The sequence below is a fragment of the Choloepus didactylus genome, chromosome 8, assembly GCF_015220235.1.
Source record: "Choloepus didactylus isolate mChoDid1 chromosome 8, mChoDid1.pri, whole genome shotgun sequence".
NCBI lineage: Eukaryota > Metazoa > Chordata > Mammalia > Pilosa > Megalonychidae > Choloepus > Choloepus didactylus.
The window spans coordinates 121,921,120-121,940,598 of NC_051314.1; the positions used below are offsets into that span (position 1 = coordinate 121,921,120).

A 19,479-nucleotide genomic window follows, 5' to 3' on the forward strand; every position below is an offset into this window, starting at 1 on the left:
TATGCTGTCTGCATAGCTTAAATTCAAAGATACAAGTAGGTTGAGGATGAAAGGATAGAAAACATATATACCATGCAGGTAGTAGCCAACAGAGATGGGTGGCTATACTAATATTGGATAAAATAGACTTTAATTAAAAAACAGTTACAAGGGACAAAAACGGTAATTATAAACTCATAAAGGGGAGTATTCAAAAGGAAAATGCAACAATTATAAATAAGTATGCACTTAATAGCAGAACTCCAAAAATATGAAGTCAATACTGACAGATTTGAAGGGAGAATTTGATGGTTCTACATTATAGTAGGAGACTGTAACATACCACTCTCAATAATGGATAGAGCATCTAGTCAGAAGATCAATAAGGAAGTATAGGACTTGAATGATACACTAAACCAACTAGACCTAACAGGCATATATGGAACTAAGCAGAATACACATTCATCTTGAGTGCACATGGATCATTCTCCAGGATAGACCATATATTGGATCCCAAAACAAGTCTCAATAAATGCAAAAATATTGAATTCATACAAAGTATAGTCTCTGACCACAATGGAATGAAATTATAAATCAATAACTGAAGGAGAACAAGAAAATTCACAAATATGTGGAAACTAAACAACATGTTCTTAAACAACTAATGGTTTAAAGTGGAAATCAGAAGTGAAATCAGAAGAAAGACTTCAAACCAGAGACCTATTGTTAAAACTAGAAGAATTAGAAAAAGAGGAGGAAATTAAACCAAAAGTGAGCAGAAGGAAAGAAACAACAAAGGTTAGAGTCGAGATAAATGAAATAGAAAACAAATAAAACAGTAGAGCGAATCAACAAAATCAAGAATTGGTTTTTTGAAAAGATCTATAAAATTGACAAACTTTTAGCTAGACTGGCAAAGAACAAAGAGGATACAAATAATGAAAATCAGATATAAACAGAAGGGACATGACTAGCAACTCCACTGATAAAAAAGGACTATAAGAGGATACTGTGAACAACTGTATGCCAAAAAATTAGATAACCTAGACAAAATGGACATAAGAAACATATAAATGAGCTACACTGACTCAAGAAGAAATAGATCTCAGCAAACTAATTAGGAATAAAGATATTGAATCAGTAATCAAAACCTTTCCAACAAGACAAGCCCAGGACCAGATGGATTCACAGGAGGATTCTATCAAACATTCCAAGAAGACTTAACTTCAATTCTGGTTAAACTCTTCCAAAAATTGAAGAGGAGGGAACACCCTTAACTCATTCTATGAGGCCAGCACCACTGTCATACCAAAGCTGGATTAAGATACCACAAGAAAAAAAAACTACAGACCAATATCTCTTATGAATATAGATGCAAAAATCCTCAAGAAAATACTAAGAAACTGAATCCAATAGCACAGTAAAAGTATTTTACATGATTATCAATGGGATTTATCCCTGGTATGCAAGGTTGGTTCAACAAAAAAATCAATTCATGAAATACACCACATTAACAGAATGAAGGGAAAAACACATGATCATGTTAATTGATGCAGAAAAGGCATCTGGCAAAATACAGCACTTTTTCTTGATAAAAAACACTTAGTACACTAGGAATAGAAGGAAGCTTCCTCAACATGTTAAAGGGCATATATGAAAAGCCCACAGCTAACATTATACTTCATTGTGAGGGACTGAAAGGTTTCTAAGATCAGGAAGAAGACAAGAATGCCCACTGTTATTCAACATTGTACTGGAAGTTATTGCTAGGGCAATTAGGCAAGGAAAAGAAAAAAAAGGCATCCAAATTGGAAAGGAAGAAGCTAAACTTGCCCTATTTGCAGACGATATGATCCTAAATACAGAAAATCCTAAAAAACCACATCAAACTACTTGAGCCAATAAATGAATTCAGAAAGTGGCAGGCTACAAGATCAACACCTCCAAATCAGCAGTGTTTCTATACACAAGCAATGAAAAAATCAAGAAAAAAATTCCATTCACAGTAGCAACTAAAAGAAACAAATATCTAAGAATAAATCTAACCAAGGATGTAAAGGACTTGTACAAAGAAAACTCCAACAAACTGCTAAAAGAAATAAAAGTAGATCTAAATAAATGGAAGGATATTCCGTGTTCATAGATTAGAAGACTAAATATCATTAAGATGTCAATTCTACCCACACCAATGCAATCCCAATGAAAATTCCAAGAATTTTCTTTTCAGAAATGGAAAAGCTAACCATCTAGTTTATTTGGAAGGGTAAGGGGCTCCAAGTAGCTAAATCCATCTTGAAAAAGAAGAACAAAGTTGGAGGATTTATACTTCCTGAACTTAAAACTTATTACAAAGACACAGTAATCAGAACAGCATAGTACTGGCACAAGGACAGACACATAGAGCACCAGAATAAAACTGAGTGCTCAGAGTCCATATTTATGGCCAAATGGTTTTTGACAGGTGTCAAAGTGTGGAGACACGGAAGGTCCCCTGGCTCGATAGATTATACATAGGGCCCATTTCCCAAAATCTGGAAGCCTGAAGGTGGGCTCCAGAACGGGAAAAGGCCAAAAGCTTTGCATGTCTGAAAGCGGACTGCAATTTAGATAGGGGAATAGTCTCTGAGCTCCTGCGGGGCTCCTTCCGTGCTCCTGTCTCCCGCCCCCACTGTTTCCTGTCTAGCCCCCAAAGAAATTGTCCCTTAAGACTAAAGATACATAAATACACCTCATGGCTTTAGAAAAAATGTACCCCTCCCGGAAATACCTCAAAGGAGTCACGTAGGAAACTACCTTGTATGCTATAAAGACCTGTAGAAATGAGTAGAATAAAACTTTCTTTTGAATGAACACTGAAGACGGAGTGTGCTCCCCTTCTTTCACATCAAAGACTACTCAATTGGGAAAAAATAGTCTCTTTAACAAATGGTGCTGAGAAAACCGGATCTCCCTTTGCCAAAACAAATGAACAAACAAACAAACAAAAGCCAAAAAGTACCCCTACTTCACACCATATATAAAAAATCAACTTGAAATGGATCAAAGACCTAAATAAAAGAAACAAAACTATTAAATTCCTAGAAGAAAACATAGGGAAGCATCTTCGCTCTTAGTGTTAGGCAATGGTTTCTTAGACTTTACACCCAAAGCACAAAAACAAATAAAAAAAAATACATAAATGGGAGTTCATAAAAATTAAAACCTTTTGTTCCTCAAAGGACTTTATCATGAAAGTAAAATGGCAACCTACACAATGGGAAAAAATATTTGGGAACCATATATCTGATAAAAGTTTACTATCCAGAATATATAAAGAAATCCTTCAAACTTAACAACAAAAAGACAAATGACCCAATTTAAAAACTGGCAGGAGACTTGAACAGACATCTCTCCAAGAAGATACACAAATGGGCAGAAACCACTTGCAAAAGATGCTTATCATCATTAGCCATGAGAAAAATACTAATCAAAGATACAATTAGAAACCATTTAACACTCATTAGAATGGCTGCTATTTAAAAAGTGGAAAATAACAAGTGTTGGATAGAATGCAGAGAAACAGGAACACTCATTTATTGCTGGGGGCAGCGTACAATGGTTCAGCCATTGTGGAAGACAGTTTGGCAGTTCTTCATAATGCTGAGTATAGAATTACCACATGACCTGGCAACCCCATTTCTGGGTATATACCTGTGCTAGTTTGAAGCTGTTATATAATCCAGAAAATGCCATGTTCTTTTAATCCATTTTTGTGGGTGCAGACCTATTGTTGGTGGGACCTTTCGGTTAGGTTATTTCAACTGAGATGTGACCCATATTCAAGGTGGGTCACAATCCTTTTTACTGGACTCCTTTATGAGAGGATAAAGGACAGAAAAAGCCAAATGAGCTTATAGAGAGAAACACCCAGAGAAGTTTGGAGAGAGCCAGGAGAGAAAAGCCCCAGCAAAGCTAAGAGAGCACCTGCAGGACACAGAGTGGAAGCCACCGGAATCAGAGCTGAAAGCGATGAAACCTGGGTGTGAAGGACCAGCAGATGCCTGCCATGTGCCTTCCCATGTGACAGAGGTGTCCCACATGCTAGCAGCCTTTCTTCAGGGTCCAGGTATCATTTTGTTGAAGCCTTAATTTGGACATTTTCATGGCCTAAGAACTGTAAATTGTAAGTTAATAAATCCCCATTGTTAAGAGCCAGTTCATTTCTTGGTATATTGTATTTCAGCATCTTTAGCAAACTGAAAAAATACCCCCAAAAAACAGATATTTTCACACCAATGTTCATAGTGACATTATTCACAATTGCCAAAAGATGGAAACAATCCAATTGCCCATCAACTGGTGAATGGATAAACAAAATGTGGTATCTGCACACCTTGGAATATTATTCAGCATAAAAAGGAATGGAGTCCTGATACATGAGACAACATGGATGTACCAACACATCATCTTGAGTGTAATAAGCCAGACATAAAAGGAAAAAAATTGTATGATCTCACTGATTTGAAACAATTAGAATACCTGTTCACAGAGTCAGAATCTAGAATATAGGTTACCAGGGGAGGGGGTGGGGATAGGGAATGGGAAGTTAAGGCTTCAAATGTACAGGGTTCCTATTTGGAATGAAAGAAATGTTTTGGTAATGGATGGTGGTGATGGTAGCATAACATTATGAACGCTATTAACAACATTGAAATATATATCTGAATGTGATTAAAGGGAGAAATGGTAGATTGTATATATTGTAACAGAGTAAAAAATTTATTTTGAAAGTCCATGGAACTACACTATACAAACAGTGAACCCTAAGTTAAACCATGGTCTTTAATTAATAGTACCATGATAAAAATATGCTATCATCAATTGTAACAAATGTCCCACAACGATGCAAACCGTTGTTGGTATGTGGGAATCCTGTATTTTATGCATGATTGTTTTGTAAACCCACAACTTCTCTAAAAAAGAAAGAAAAAAATAGCATTTTTATAAAAATTCACTGGAGACAGTTTGGCCAGGTATATGCATTTTATAGTACCGAACCTCCACTCCCCAATATCTATTGGTGTGGAGGGAGCGGGATCTCCTTGCTTACAGCATACAAAACAGGTCTATGGTGTATAGACCATCTCCTTGTGTCAGTCTTGGAGCCAGATCCACTGGCTGTGGGGGACTGTTCCTGTTTGCTAATGCTGCTATTATGCAAAATACTAGAAATGGATTGGCTTTTATAAAGGGGGTTTATTTAGTTACAAATTTACAGTCTGAAGGCTGTGAAAGTGTCCAAGCTAAGGCATGAACAATAGGGTACCTTCACAGAATGGCCAACGGTGTCTGGAACACCTCTGTTGTCTGGGAAGGCACATGGCTGGCATCTTCTTCTTTGCTCTCAGGTTATGTGTCAAATGGCTTTTTCCCAGGGTGTTTCTCTTTAGGCATCTGGGGGTATTCTCTTTGTTTCTCCCACGCAAACTCGGGAATAGCAAAAGTCTACTTTCAATGGCCGTTTTGAAAATGTTTCTCTTGGCTGCAGAACCTCCTTCGGTCTGTGAACTGTTTTTATAGGACTCCAGTTATTCAATCAAGACCCACCCTGAATGGGCGGGGTAACACCTCCATGGAAATTATCCAATCAAAGGTCTCGCCCACAGTTGATTGAGTCACAGCTCCACGGAAACACCCAATCAATACCAACACATCTGTCCCCACAAGACTACATCAAAGAACATGGTGTTTTGGGGGACATGATACATCCAAACTGGCACAGGGACCAATGCCCACTAGTGAAGTTGACCTTGCTTTGTCTCTTTTCTATATAAGTAAATGTTGTTCCATCCAATGCTCATGTAAGTCTTTCTTTCTTGGCAACACTGACACCTGTATGGAGTAGGTTGCCATGTCTTTGGTACCCCCCATGAAGTAGGATTCCTTCCCTGGAGGTGGTAATGGGTATTTCTTTCCCTGAACTGGGGATAGAACTGGGGCAAACAGGTTGAAATTACAAAAAGGAATAATTGTCCAGAGATGATGAACTATTTTTCTGTAGGTGGTGCATTCTCCATCACCAGGCTTGACAGACCACTGGTCACATATATTATATAAGGAAACAAATACTCCTACTATTTTAAAATACCTTAGATGTCTGACTGAGCAGGTACAATTTAAGATAACTTCAAACCTTGAGATTACATGATTCTATAAAATTTGAATGCTTATGTAAACGTCAAGAAAGTCAAATCATCACATCAATATAACAGGAGGACTATAGCCTCACATTAATAAAAAAAAAAATAAAACCCTACAATTGTAACTTATTTTTTTATTAGCTCTCACCTTAGTAGAGGCCAGCCTCCTCCCTGGGATCCACTATATCAATGACCTAACAATATTCAGGTGATAAGAAAGAATAGCATATTTCCATAAAGGGAGATCACATTTCTCCCATATGTGAATATAGTAGTCACCAGGCAGACACACTTTCCTTGACTCTGGGGAAAACTGAGGCACACAAAGATGGTGCCATGACCTTTGGAAGACCATCTAAAGCAGTGTGCATAATTTCAGGTGGTCAGGCTACAAGACAAAGCTTTTAGAGGAGTAGGTCACTCATTCCTGCCCTGTCAATACCTCATAACTCCTAAGTCCAGCTCTCAAAACATTCAGACATTCAATGTAGCACATTTGGCAGCTGAATATTGCACTTTGTAGTGAAAGGAAATACTCTTACATTGTGGCCAATGCAGATACAATCCTCTTCTTCCACTGCCCTGTGACTTACCACATTATGGCCTCATTTGAGTCCTATTGTTTGCTGGTGCTATTTGCCAGCAAGTTTTCACGAGCTTCTTGCTTCCCAATCTCTTGACTATTGTGTGTAAGTTACTTCATTGCACAGGGTTTGTCAAGAAAACTGTTTCCAGAAAAACAAAAAGTTCTCTGCCTTTACAGGGAAGCCTCATACAATGCCACACTTCACAGGCCACAACAATGTGGAGATCAGAGAGATAACTGGGCTGGAGGGACAAACAGAACAGTGGTTCAGAGCATGGGATCTAGCATAAGACTGCCTGCCAGTTTGCTCCCTGACTATAACACTGGGTGACTTTTCATAAGCTACCTAACCTCTCTGTGCCATGGTTTCCTCTTCTAGAAAATGGGAATAATAATATTACCTTAGGGTTGGTATTAGGAGAAAATAATACATTATGCCTTGGCACATAGTTAAGGACTCAATAAATATTAGCAGTGTTTATTATCATTACTGAGAGGTTTCTGTCAATATGATATGGTCAACCCTGTGGTTTCTGAGGACACAGATCAGCTGTGACCTTCTAACTAAAGAAAACTGAGACCTAAAGACCTTAGAGGAATTTTATGCCTTCAGTGAGAGCCCTGCATAAGTGCATACCCCTTAAAGCTGCTTTCCAGGTAAGGGTATTGACTTTTAATTGAGCCCTCACCTGAGGCTGATTTATGTGAGCAAGCCACTTACATATTCTCTGGATTATTTTGCACCCTTTCGGTGAGAAAAAAGAGTCAGGGCTGCAGCCATGGACTCGTCACAGATTGATAATGTCCCCTGGAAGGACTGGGAAATTCACTACTAGAAGCCAGGTCCACAATGATAACAAGTACAGAAAGTTCCCAGAGTGACTAAGTTCAGGTGAATCTCTGAACCTCTCAGCTCAGGCCCCTCAACAGAAAATTGGGGATAATAATGCCAACCCCATAGGATCGTGGTGAGAATCAAATGAAACAGCACAGGGGAAATTTTGTAATATAAGTTTAGGTATTGCTGTTATTACTACTGTTCAGCAGTAGTGGCAGTTGTTGTAGTCATTGCCAGTTCTCTTTCCGGGCCTTTCCAGCGTTAGAATACTCTCTGCAGCAGGGCGCAGAGTCGAAGTAGCCAGCAAGGGCACTTTAAGAAGCCGAAGGCCTGGTCCGAGGCTTGTGGGCCAAAGCTGCCTGGCGGACCAGGATGCCTGGGACGGAAATCCAGACCCACCTCAAGTGGCCTTCCGGGGGCTCCGATACTCACTCAAGCAATGATGGGCTCCAGCTGGATGACAAACGCGGCCTCGGCGATCTCGTGGAACTGGAATTTCTCCCCTGGCCCTCGGAGGAGCAGAGAGGGCGGGCACCGTGAGGGGGTAACCCGAAGGAATTTCTCAAAGGTGCTTATCACCCTTTCCTCCAAACCTCCCGTGCTCCGTCCCCGCCCGCCTTCCCTCTTCCCGCCCGCTCCGGGGCATTTCACTCTGTGGGCGAGGCTCATTACAGCCACCTGGGAATGCAGGCCCGGGGCGGCGCGAGGTACAAAAGCGCGGCGGGGCGCTGGGCCGCACACGCTCCGGCGCCTGCCCTCCGCCCGCCTCCCTGCGCTCGGCTGCGGCCGCCCCGCCGGCACCATGCTCGGGAGGGCGCTGCTTTTCCCTTCCCTGCTTGCCCTGGCTGGGGCTTTCCCGACCGCGGCCCCAGGTAAATGCACCGTTTGGAGGTCTTTTGGAAAGCGGGGCCCAAATCCTTTCATGGAGTTCGCGTGTTTGCGTGTGTTGCAAGTGAGGAGAGAGCCTCTGTGGTAAAAGACATAAAAGTTGTAAAGTTGAAATTGGCTTAAAATTTTATGGGCTTGGTCTTGGGATGGGCGGCTGAGCTCTGGCTTTTGGGTTTTGTGTTTGAATTGACTTCGAAAAGGTAGGATGATTGAGTCAGATGTGATTAGGGTGGTTTATTAGAGAATGACTCAGGCTTTTCTGTGAGTCCATTTTTGGGTGCTTTAGAAGTTTTATTTAAGTCAAAGTTCTATGAAGCAGGTACATCCACATTTTATAGTGGAATATAGTAAAGATCCGGTGTTTTAGCAGATAGTCAGTCACATGCAATGAAAAGCAGTGACGCTGGAATTGGAACTTGTGAAGCACATTGCCAAAGAGAAGGAATAGAGGTCCTGGTGATTTGAAAGAGGGACAGGAAGCAAAGTTTTGGAACTTTGCTTTCTAGGAACTGCTGCATTCAGGTGGATTTCCCAGGAGAAGGGGTGTTCATTTATTTGCATTACAATGTATGTTTTGCTCTGTTCTCTTCCTCCCAGCTCTTCCTCTGGCAGCTCTCAATTTATCGGATGCTGTGTTTGGGGTTCTTCACTGCATATGACTGTACATTAAAAAAGCGAATAAATTGAGAGTTAATGATTTTGGCCTCATAGGCAGGGTGTTCATAATCACCCAAACTAGGTTTACCTACAGGGTTGTGATACTTACATGGTTAGCAAACCCTAGCAGATCTAGAGCATGTATTCTACGGAACAGCCTGGAAAGGATGTCCTAGACAAGCTTCATTAAATCAAACTGGTAGAAATGGCCCATTTTAGTTGAAGGATCTATTCCATTCTTGCTCTCTTTCTTTTTAAAAATTGGCTGTGATCACACTCATTTTCCATTTTGTTTTCCCAGATTTCTTTGCTGATATGATGTCAACCACCTCCAGCTTGGAGGACAAAGCCACTGAGGCCGCAGGTAAGGATTCCCTTCAAAATTGCCATAATGTCTCCCTGCCTCCTTGCTTGCTTACATCTCATTACTTAGCAATGTCCTATGATCACTTATAGACTTTGGATTCTCTTACTGTTTTGTCCTCTGAGGCACAAAAACCTTTGAAACTTGAGGAAAATTTGAGCATTTTCCCAGTCATGACAGGAGATAGAATTTGTAAAGGATGACCTCCTTGTTGCTTCCATGAGGTAGAAGGACTTCCTGAAAGGACGAAGGATTTCCATGCCCTTGCCCCTCTCTTCAGCTTTTAGGAGACTGGACACACTGGGAGGGTGGTAGAGTCTTTGGAATTTTTATTCTGTTCCAGTTTTGCCAATGTTCATTGTTTTCACATTTGCAGGCACAGTATCACATGCTCCTTCTAAAACTGACTCCCTCAAGGAGGGTAGGGACAGGGGCACAGAGATACACTCCTGGGAACTATTGGACTTAACTAGCTGTTGGCAGAGAAGAGGCTTGTAGTCAGACTCATCTGGTTCAGTATAACACTTTATATTCTATATGTCCCCAGACAAATTCTAGTGGTAATGGGAAGGGTATGGAAGTGGTGGTTATGATCTCTTGGGGAAGTGCTTAAGCTGTACTTTCCTTTTTGGTTCTTCTAGAGTCAATCACTGAAAGGCCTCTGAAGGAAACAAAGGAATTTGGAAAGTGAGGGTCCCAATTTCAAAGGAGGCCTGAGCAGGGTGGATTGGCATCTGTAGCATTCCTGAAGAAATCCTGCTTTCCTCCAGTGTACTGGATTCCCAAGATTAGCTTGTGACCACACCTGTCTTCCATTTTCTTTTCCTAGATTTCTTTCTTGATGTGCAGTCAACCACTTCCAGCTTTGAGGACAAAGCCACTGGGGCCACAGGTAAGGATTCCCTTCCGCAAAAATGCAACAGTTTATCTCTGTCTCCCTTTCCTTGCTTACATCCCATTGCTTAGCAATATCCTGGGGTCCCTTAAAGATTTGAGGTTACTTTACTGCTCTGTTCTTTGAGCTAGAGTAAAATTTTGCCAAAAGTTCTTTGAAACTTGAGGAAAATTTGAGCATTTTTCCAGTCAAGTGAGGAGATAGAATCTGTTGAAGCAACACAATTCATAGCTCTGAAGTCTGTCCCGAATGTAATCTCCTTTAGGAGTCTTCTGTATTTCTATGGAATTGATCTCCATGGGGTTAAAGGACTTGTTGAAAGGACCATAGTTTTCCTTGCCCCCTACCCCTTTTCTATTTAGCTTTCAGGGACTGGACACCTTGTAGAAGATGATGGAATCTTTGGAATTTTCCTTCTGTTCCACTTTTACAGTTTTCCTTCTGTTCACATTTGAACATTTCAACAGTATCACATCCTCATTTTTAAATTGACCCCATCAAGTAGGATGGGGACAAGGCACTGTGATACTCTCCTGGCTACATACAACAATTGGCAGAAAAGGAACTTGTCGGGAGACACATTTGGTGAATGTACACTTTATGTTCCATGTTTTTCCCAGAGAAAAATCTGGCAGGAAATGAGTAGTATATGGAAACGGAAGTAATTACCCTTGGAAATACTTGAGCCGTTGTGTTTGTTTCTTCTAGAATTGACTACTGAAGAGTCTCTGGAGAACACAAAGGGGTTTGGTAAGTGAGGGTCCCAACTTCAAAGGTGGCCTGTGAAGGGTCGTCTCATATCTCTTGCATTCCTGAGGGGAAGTTTCCTTTCCTCCAGTGTACTGGATTCCTAGTCTTAGCTTGTGATCACACCCATCTTCCATTTTCTTTTCCCAGATTTCTTTCCTGATGCACAGTTCACCACTTCCAGCTTTGAGGACCAAGCCACTGAGTCCGCAGGTAAGAAGTCCCTTCTTCAAACATGCAGAAATAAGTCCCTGCCTCATTTTCCTTGCTGACATCTCATTGCTCAACAATGTCCTACGATCGCTTATAGACTTTAAATTCTTTTACTTCTCTCTTCTCTGAGGTAGAGTAAAGGTTTGTGAAAAATTCTTTGAAAACTTGAGGAAACTTTGAGCATTTTCCCAGTCGTGTAAGGAGATAGAATCTGTTGAATACCAACATAGTTCATGCCCTTCGATTACCCAGTGTGGTCTCCTGGACGAGCCTTCTGAACTTCTCTAACAAGGATGATGTTCTTCGGGTCTCCATGGGGTTGAAGGACTTGTTGACAGGACCATAGTTTTCCTTGTCCCCTACCTCTTTCCTTTTTAGCTTTCATGGACTGGACACCTTGTAGAGGATGATGGAGTCTTTGGAATTTTCACTCTGTTACAGTTTTACCAATTTTTATTCTGTTCACATTTGTACACACAGTATCAAATGCTCCTCTCTATATTGACCCCATCAAGGAGGATGGGGATGGGGCACTGAGATACTCTCCCAGCTACAGTACAACAATTGGCAGAAGAGAGACACATTTGTTTAATGTATCAATTTCTATTCCATGTTTTTCCCAGAAAAAAATCTAGCTGGGAATGAGTAGTATATGGAAATGGGTGTAATTCCCCATGGAAGTACTTGAGCCATTCTTTTGTTTTTGTCTCTTCTAGAATCAACAACTGAAGACCCTCTGGAGAACACAAAGGGGTTTGGTAAGTGAGGGTCCCAACTTCAATGGAGGCCTGGACAGGGTGGGCTGGCATCTTTTGCATTCCTGAGGGAAAGTTTCCGTTCCTCCAGTATACTCAATTCCCAACATTAGCTGTGACCACACCCATCTTCCATTTTCTTTTCCCAGATTTCTTTCCTGATACTCAGTTCACCACTTCCAGCTTTGAGGACGAAGCCAGTGGGGCCACAGGTAAAGAATCCCTTCTTCAAACATGCAGTAATGTCTCCCTGTCTTGCTTTCCTTGCTTACATCTCATTGCTCAATTATGCCCTATGATCACTTATAGGTTTCCGATTCCTTTACTGTTCTGTTCTCTCAGGTAGAGTTAATATTTGCAAAAAGTTCTTTGAAAACTTGAGGAAACTTTGAGCATTTTCCCAGTTGTATAAGGAGATAGGGTCTGTTGAATACAACATAGTGCATAGCCCTCAAGTCAGTCCCTATGTAGTCTCCAGGACCAGTCTTCTGTACCTCCACTGAGGATGATCTGCTTGGGGTCTCCATGGGATTGAAGGACTTATTGACAGGATCATAGTTTTCCTTGCTCCTTACCCTGTTTCTATTTTTTAGCCTTCAGGCGCTGTACACCTTGTAGAGGATGATGGAGTTTTTGGAAATTTCATTCTGTTCCATTTTTACCTGTTTTCATTCTGTTCACGTTTGGACACACAGTATCAAATGCTCCTCTCTCTATTGACCCCATCAGGAAGATGGGGATGGGGCACTGAGATACTCTACTGGCTTCATACAACAATTGGCAGAAGAGAGACTTGTGGGGAGGCACATTTGTTTAATGTAACAATTTATGTTCCATGTTTCTTCCAGAAAAAAGTCTAGCTGGGAATAGGTAGTATATGGAAATGGATGTAATTACCCTTGGAAGTACTTGAGCCATCCTTTTCTTTTTGTGTCTTCTAGAATCAACTACTGAGGACCCTCTGGAGAATACAAAGGGGTTTGGTAAGTGAGGGTCCCAACTTCAAAGGAGGCCTGTGAAGGGTGGGCTGGCATCTTTTGCATTCCTGAGGGAAAGTTTCCTTTCCTCCAGTGTAGTGGATTCCCAACATTAGCTTGTGACCACACCGGTCTTCCTTTTTCTTTTCCCAGATTTCTTTCCTGATGCACACTTCACCACTTCCAGCTTTGAGGATGAAGACACTGAGTCCACAGGTAAGGAGTCCCTTTTCCAAACATGCAGTAATAACTCCCTGCCTTACTTTCCTTGCTTACATCTCATTGCTCATCAATGTCCTATGATCCCTTATAAGTTTGTGATTTCTTTACTGCTTTATCCTCTGAGGTAGAGTAAGGATTTGCCAAAAGTTCTTTGAAAATTTGAGGAAAATTTGAGCATTTTCCCAGTCGTGTCAGGAGATAGAATGTGTTGAATACCAACGTAGCTCATGACCCTCATGTTTGCCCCACCTGGTCTCCTGGACCAGCCTTCTGAACTTCTCTAACAGGATGATCTTCTCCGGGTCTCTGTGGGGTTGAAGGACTTGTTGACGGGACCATAGTTTTCCTTCACCCTTACTCCTTTTCTTTTTATTTTTAGAGACTGGACAAATTGTAGTGGATGATGGGGTTTTTGGAATTTTCTCTTTCAGTTTTACCAATTTTCATTCTGTTCACATTTGGACACACAGAATCAAATGTTCCTTTCTAAATTGATACCCCCTCGTGGCAGGTGGGGACAGGGCACTGAAATAAATTTCTTGCAGCTACTGTAGTTTTCTAGCCAGTGGCAGAAGAGAGACTTGTGGGGAAACACACTCAGTTAGTATAGCAGTCATATTCCATATTTTCTCCAGAAAATAATCTAGCTGTCAAGAGAAGTATGGAAATGATGGGTGTAATCACACATAAATGTACTTGAGTTGACTCTTCTAGAGTCAAATACTGAAGAGCCTCTGCAGAACACCAAGGAATTTGGTCAGTGAGAGTCCTAGCTTTAAATAAGTCACGGGCAGGGTGGGCTGACATCTTTTGTGTTCTTAAAGGAAAGCCTGCTTTCCTCCAGTGTACTGGATTCTTCCCATCATTAGCTTTCACCACGCCCATCTTCCCTTTTGTTTTCCCAGATTTCTTTTCTGATGTGCAGTCAACCACTTCCAGCTTTGAGGACAAAGCCACTGAAGCCACAGGTAAGGATTCCCTTCTTCAAAGCTTTAGTAGTATCTCCCTGTCTCCCTTCTTACATCTCATTGCTTAGCAATGTCCTTTGGTCGCTTATAAATTTGGCATACTTTTGCAGCTTTGTTCTCTGAGGTAAAGATATGCCAAAAATTCTCTGAAACTTGAGGAACAATTGAGCAGTGTCCCATTTGTGTATGGAGAATCTGTTTATTACCAGCATAGCTCACAGCCCTGAGGTCTGCTCCAACTTGATCTCTAAGAACAGTCTTCTGGGCTTCCTTAAAGAGGATGATCTCCTTTGTATCTGGGGTTGAAGAGCTGTGGTGACAGGATCAAGGTTTTCTTTCCCCTTGCCCTCTTTTGGCTTTTTGTTTCTAGCCATCAGGAGACTGGACAGATTTTAGAGATTGGGGAGTTTTGGGGATTTGAATTGTATGCCAATCTTACCAATTTTAATTTTGGTCACATTTTGAGGCACTGTATTAAATGCTCCTTTCTAAATTTACTCCCTCGAGGGTGGGGCACGGGCACTGCACTACACTCCTGGGCATGAGGGACTTTCTAGCTATTGGCAGAAGAGAGACTTGTGGTGAGACCCATGTTGTTCAGTGTACCACTGAATGGTCCATGTTTTTTTCCAGGATAAAAGCTAGCTGTGAATGGGAAGGTTTTGTTGATGGTGGATGTGATCTCCCATAGAAGTACTCGAGCTCATCTTTCCTTTTTGGTTCCTCTAGAGTCAGCTACTGAATATCCTATGAATATCCTGTGAAGAACACAAAGGATTTTGGTAAGGGAGGCTCCCACTTTATGTTCCATATTTTTCCCAGAAATAAATCTAGCTGGAATGAGTAGTGTATGAAAATGAATGTAATGGACTGTCATGTTTTGCATTTCTGAGGGAAAGCCTACTTTCCTGCAGTTCACCTGATTTCAATATTAGTTCGTAAAAACATTTTGTTTTCTCAGTTTTGGCCTGATCAATCACTTAAGGCCCTGGGCTAGAGGTAAGAATTCTCTTCAAGAATGCAGTGAATTCTCCCTGCCTCCTTTTCCTTTCTTAAATCTCCTTACTCAGCAGTGTCCTTTGGTTGCTTGTAGATTTGGGATACTTTTTTTTTTTTTCTATTTAATTTTGTTACTCTGGCAATTGAAGTAGTCAATAAATGCTTACAAGTATAAGAGAAAGATGTCACAAGATAGTATAAATAAATGACAGTGCCTCTTCCTATTTGTATAAGCAAAGATAAGGGGGAAAGCATTACAGGATGAAGGAACATGAATACAATTATGGAGGCACGATAATACCAAGCATGTTTATAGAAGAACAAATAGTGATACTAATAATAGCACTATTAGTAGAATTAGCAATAGCAATAGCTTACCTATATTGGAGGTTTATCGTGTGGCTGGCACTATGTCCAATGTTTTACATTGGTCATCTAACTTAATTCTAAGGACAACCTTATGCATAGACAGCATTATTATCTGCCTTTTACCGAAGAAGAAACCAAGGTTTAGAGAGGTTGGTTTACCTAAGGTCACACAGTAAGAGCCAAGATTGAAACTCGTGTCAGTCTGATACCAGAATACATTGGAATCAGCATGGGTGTATTAGGTGTTGTTTTCTTCCCCCCTCTTTTTTTTTTGTTAATAAATTCATTTTTATTGAGATATATTCACATACCATGCAGTCAAACAAAGCGTACAGTCAGTTTTTCACAGTACCACCATATTGTTGTGTGTCCATCACCAAAGTTAATTTTTGAACATTTTCATTACCACACACACAAAAGTAATAAGAATAAAAATTAATGTGAAAAAGAACAATTAAAGTAAAAAGGAATTCTGGGTGCCCTTTTTTTTTTTTTTTTTGCCCCCGTTTTTCTGCTCATCCATCCATACACTGGACAAAGGGGAGTGTGGTCCATATGGCTTTCCCAATCACATTGTCTCCTCTCATAAGCTACTTTGTTAACAATCGTCTTCAAGATCCAGTTTGATAGTTTCAGGTATTTACTGCCAACTATTCCCAGTCATTAGAACCTAAAAAGTGTTATCTATAATGTGCGTATTCAAACATTGTCCCCTTCATGTCAGGAGAATCTGTTGAATACCAACATAGCTCACAGCTTTGTTGATCTCCTAAACTGATCGATCTCCTAAATCAGACTTCTTGGCTTCTCTAAAGAGTCTCACCTCCTTGGTGTCTATGGGTTTGAAGGACTTATTGATAGGACTGGGGTAATAATTTCCTTTTTTGCCCCCCAGCTGATTACAATATAGTTCATACATAGAACTTTGCAAGCCAAGGATACCATTAGTGCAAATTTCATTTGAATTGAGACTGATCAGAAGAGAATGGATATAAAACCTCAAGAATTAAGCAGTGGCCCTCTATCTCCCGACTCCCTCTGTTGATTCTCCATCTTTTTTGATTTTTCTGCCTGCAATTTTGGCAGAGGTTAATGAGATTTTAATGCCTTTTGTTCTTACAAACATATCACAATGGTCAGGGATGCCTGGGTTGTTGTTGTTTTTTCTAAAACAAGAAAGTAACTGGCCTTATCTACAAAAATAATTTCTGAGCAATTCAATCCTTATATGCACAAATATAATAACTAACATTTAGTGAAATACACTACATTCTAGTACTGTTCCAAATGTATGAGGGGATTAGAGATAGTAGTTGGAGGAAACTAGAAATTGTATTTTAGTGGAGACTTAATTGCCTCTTAGAAAAAAGGTTGGGTTTTCTGTTTTCAAATCCTTATTGTGCCACTGATATTCTTCTTTGTAGAATACACTTCATTTGCAGAATGGAGCTCTATTTCAATATTTGTTGTGTGCTAAATACACTGCATTTATAGAGTGGTTAATAATTTAACTATGTTGTCCTGGGACCCAAGGGGCTTCAGGAAAATTCTGATGTTTGACTACAAGAGTTAGAAGCAGCCTAGTGGCCCAGATCCATCTATTAGGATATGCTTTTTGACTGTGGCAATTATCAATAAACTGAGATAAGAGAAAGAGAAGTTTATCTGAAGAATTTACCTTATGACATGTACTCCGTTTTTCTAGCAGATGTCACTCTTGGCCTTCCTCTGATTTCTTACAAGCCACTACTTGGTTTCTTCATGTAGTAAAATGTATTTCCAGTCAGTGTGTAAATGTTCTACTTAAGACACAAAGAGAGCGGGAGAATAGGGAATAACACCTTAAGTTAAATATGCAGTGGTTAAGTGGGAGAGTTGAGGCTTATCTTTTGACCCTATGTTCTATTGCTTCTCTTGGTAACTGTCATTTCTGTTTTTTTTTTTTCAGGAAGTGGAGCAAATGTTCTCTTAGCTGTAGACATCGTCACTCTGCTACCTGCCACTTTTTAAGAAGATTCTAAGCTTCAGAAAAGCCTACCACTATACTATAATGGATTGCATGGAAACCAGTGAAACATAGAAGGGTTCCCAGCCTAAGAGAAACACAGCATGGCATTAATTTTGGGGTGGGAGGAAGGAATTGAATACATAAAGGTGGGAAGGAACATTTCTTAAACATGTTGAATTTCATGTCAGCTCAATAAATCTTCCTTTCAATTGGAATTAAAAAAAAAAAACATTTTTTAGAGCAGTGATAGGTTTACAGAAAAACTGGGTAGAAACTCTGTAGACAAGTCCATAGAGTTCCCATATGTGTACTCCTTGCCCCCAGAGTTTTCTCTTAGTGTGGTGCATTTCTTAAAATTGATGAATCAATACTATTACAATTATATTAGGTTTTGCTCTGTTGTATAATTCTATGGATCTTTTTTCTTTTGCTGTAATGCCATACATGCACTGCAAAATTTCCCATTTTATCCACTTTCTCAAGTGTGTATCTCAGTGGTATTAATTACATTTAGAATGTTATATTGCCATCACCATATCCATTACCAAAATTTATCCACTGCCTCAAAAGAAACTATCCTTTAAGCGTTGACTCACATTTCTTCTCCACCCACATCCCTGATAACCTGCAATCTACCTTCTATCTATGAATTTTCATATTCTAGTTATTTCACATAAGTAAAGTCATACAAAGTCTGTACTTTTGTGTCAGACTTATTCACCATGGTGGCTTCAAGATTCATGGAGTAGCATGTGTGGCATCCTAGTAAGTCCCTCAGACAGCCACTAGCAGACTGGCACAGACACACGTGCACCTCGTATCTGTATGAGGGTGACTCTGCTCCCTGCAGGACTAGGACCAGGGACTCATCCTGGGAGTATTGTCTGGCTCTGGGTCAAGCTGGTGAGGGGGTGGGGAAGGGGCAACTGGGGCACCATAAAGGGGCTTTCCCACTTTTTTTAATGATATATTAAAATATTAATTTTCTTTTAGATGTGTTATTTAAAGGGTTTGTTTTATGCTTTAAGTTATTTTTTTAATTAGAAAAGTTGTAGGTTTAAAGAAAAATCGTGCATAAAATAGAGTTCCCATACACCTCCCTATTAACAATTTTCATTGGTGTGTTCTTTTGTCACTTGTTACAATTCATGAAAAAACATTTTTAAAATTGTAGTATTAAGTATAGTCCATTTTCACAATAGGATTAACTGTGTTGTACAGTCTTTGTTTTTTTTTATATTTTTATTCTAGTGACGTATATATAACCTAAAATTTCCCATTAGCCACATTCCAGTATATAATTCAGTGCTATTAATTACATTCCTGCTGCTTTTAAGTTGTCTATTTCTTGATTCATCACTCACTCTGTTACTCCAATCCTTTATTCCCCAGAGCTTTAAGATAGATGTTTCTGCCAGTTCTTCCTGGTTGTTCAAGGTTTCTGTGTGGGGATGGAACCTTGAATGTTTTACACGCCATCTTGATCAGAACACGGTCGTCTTCTAGCAGTTTTATGTTTCTATCTCTTATCTAGTTCTTGGTTCTTTGATGCATTTTGAGTTAACTTTTGTTACAGTGTGAGGGAGGGGTCCACTTTCTTTTGCATGTTGATGTCCACTTTTCCCATCACTATTTGCTGAAGAGATTATTCTTTCTCCATTGAATAGGCGTGGGAAACTTCTTTGTATTGAATTTTGGTTTTTATTTTTATGAGGGAACTGATAGCACGTTGCAAGCTGGGCTGGGGCCCGGGACTGACCCGATCAAGTTCCCACGGGAGCCTACTAGGCAGGTTTTCCTCCCTCATGCTGCCTCTCTTCTTCATGAATGTGTGC

At 40.2% G+C, this 19,479-nt stretch overlaps 1 protein-coding gene across 1 annotated transcript; it reads left to right on the plus strand.

Annotated features, from left to right (window-relative positions):
* The first annotated feature begins 8,024 nt into the window (after positions 1-8,024).
* Positions 8,025-18,551, plus strand: LOC119542892. The gene is made up of 12 exons (XM_037847492.1): positions 8,025-8,454; positions 9,429-9,491; positions 10,321-10,383; positions 11,095-11,136; positions 11,284-11,346; positions 12,063-12,104; positions 12,251-12,313; positions 13,043-13,084; positions 13,232-13,294; positions 14,206-14,268; positions 14,998-15,050; positions 17,585-18,551. Exons 1-11 carry the CDS (start codon positions 8,025-8,027, stop codon positions 15,030-15,032), a joined length of 969 nt encoding a protein of 322 aa, XP_037703420.1. The 3' UTR covers positions 15,033-15,050; positions 17,585-18,551.
* The last annotated feature ends 928 nt before the right edge of the window (positions 18,552-19,479 follow it).

Excerpts from the sequence above, each read along its gene's own strand:
- LOC119542892 (XM_037847492.1), top strand. The coding sequence starts at position 8,025 with ATGGGCTCCAGCTGGATGACAAACGCGGCCTCGGCGATCTCGTGGAAC. Across the intron at positions 10,384-11,094 it reads CAAAGCCACTGGGGCCACAG|AATTGACTACTGAAGAGTCT; the intron begins GTAAGGATTCCC and ends TGTTTCTTCTAG. Across the intron at positions 12,105-12,250 it reads GGAGAACACAAAGGGGTTTG|ATTTCTTTCCTGATACTCAG; the intron begins GTAAGTGAGGGT and ends TTCTTTTCCCAG.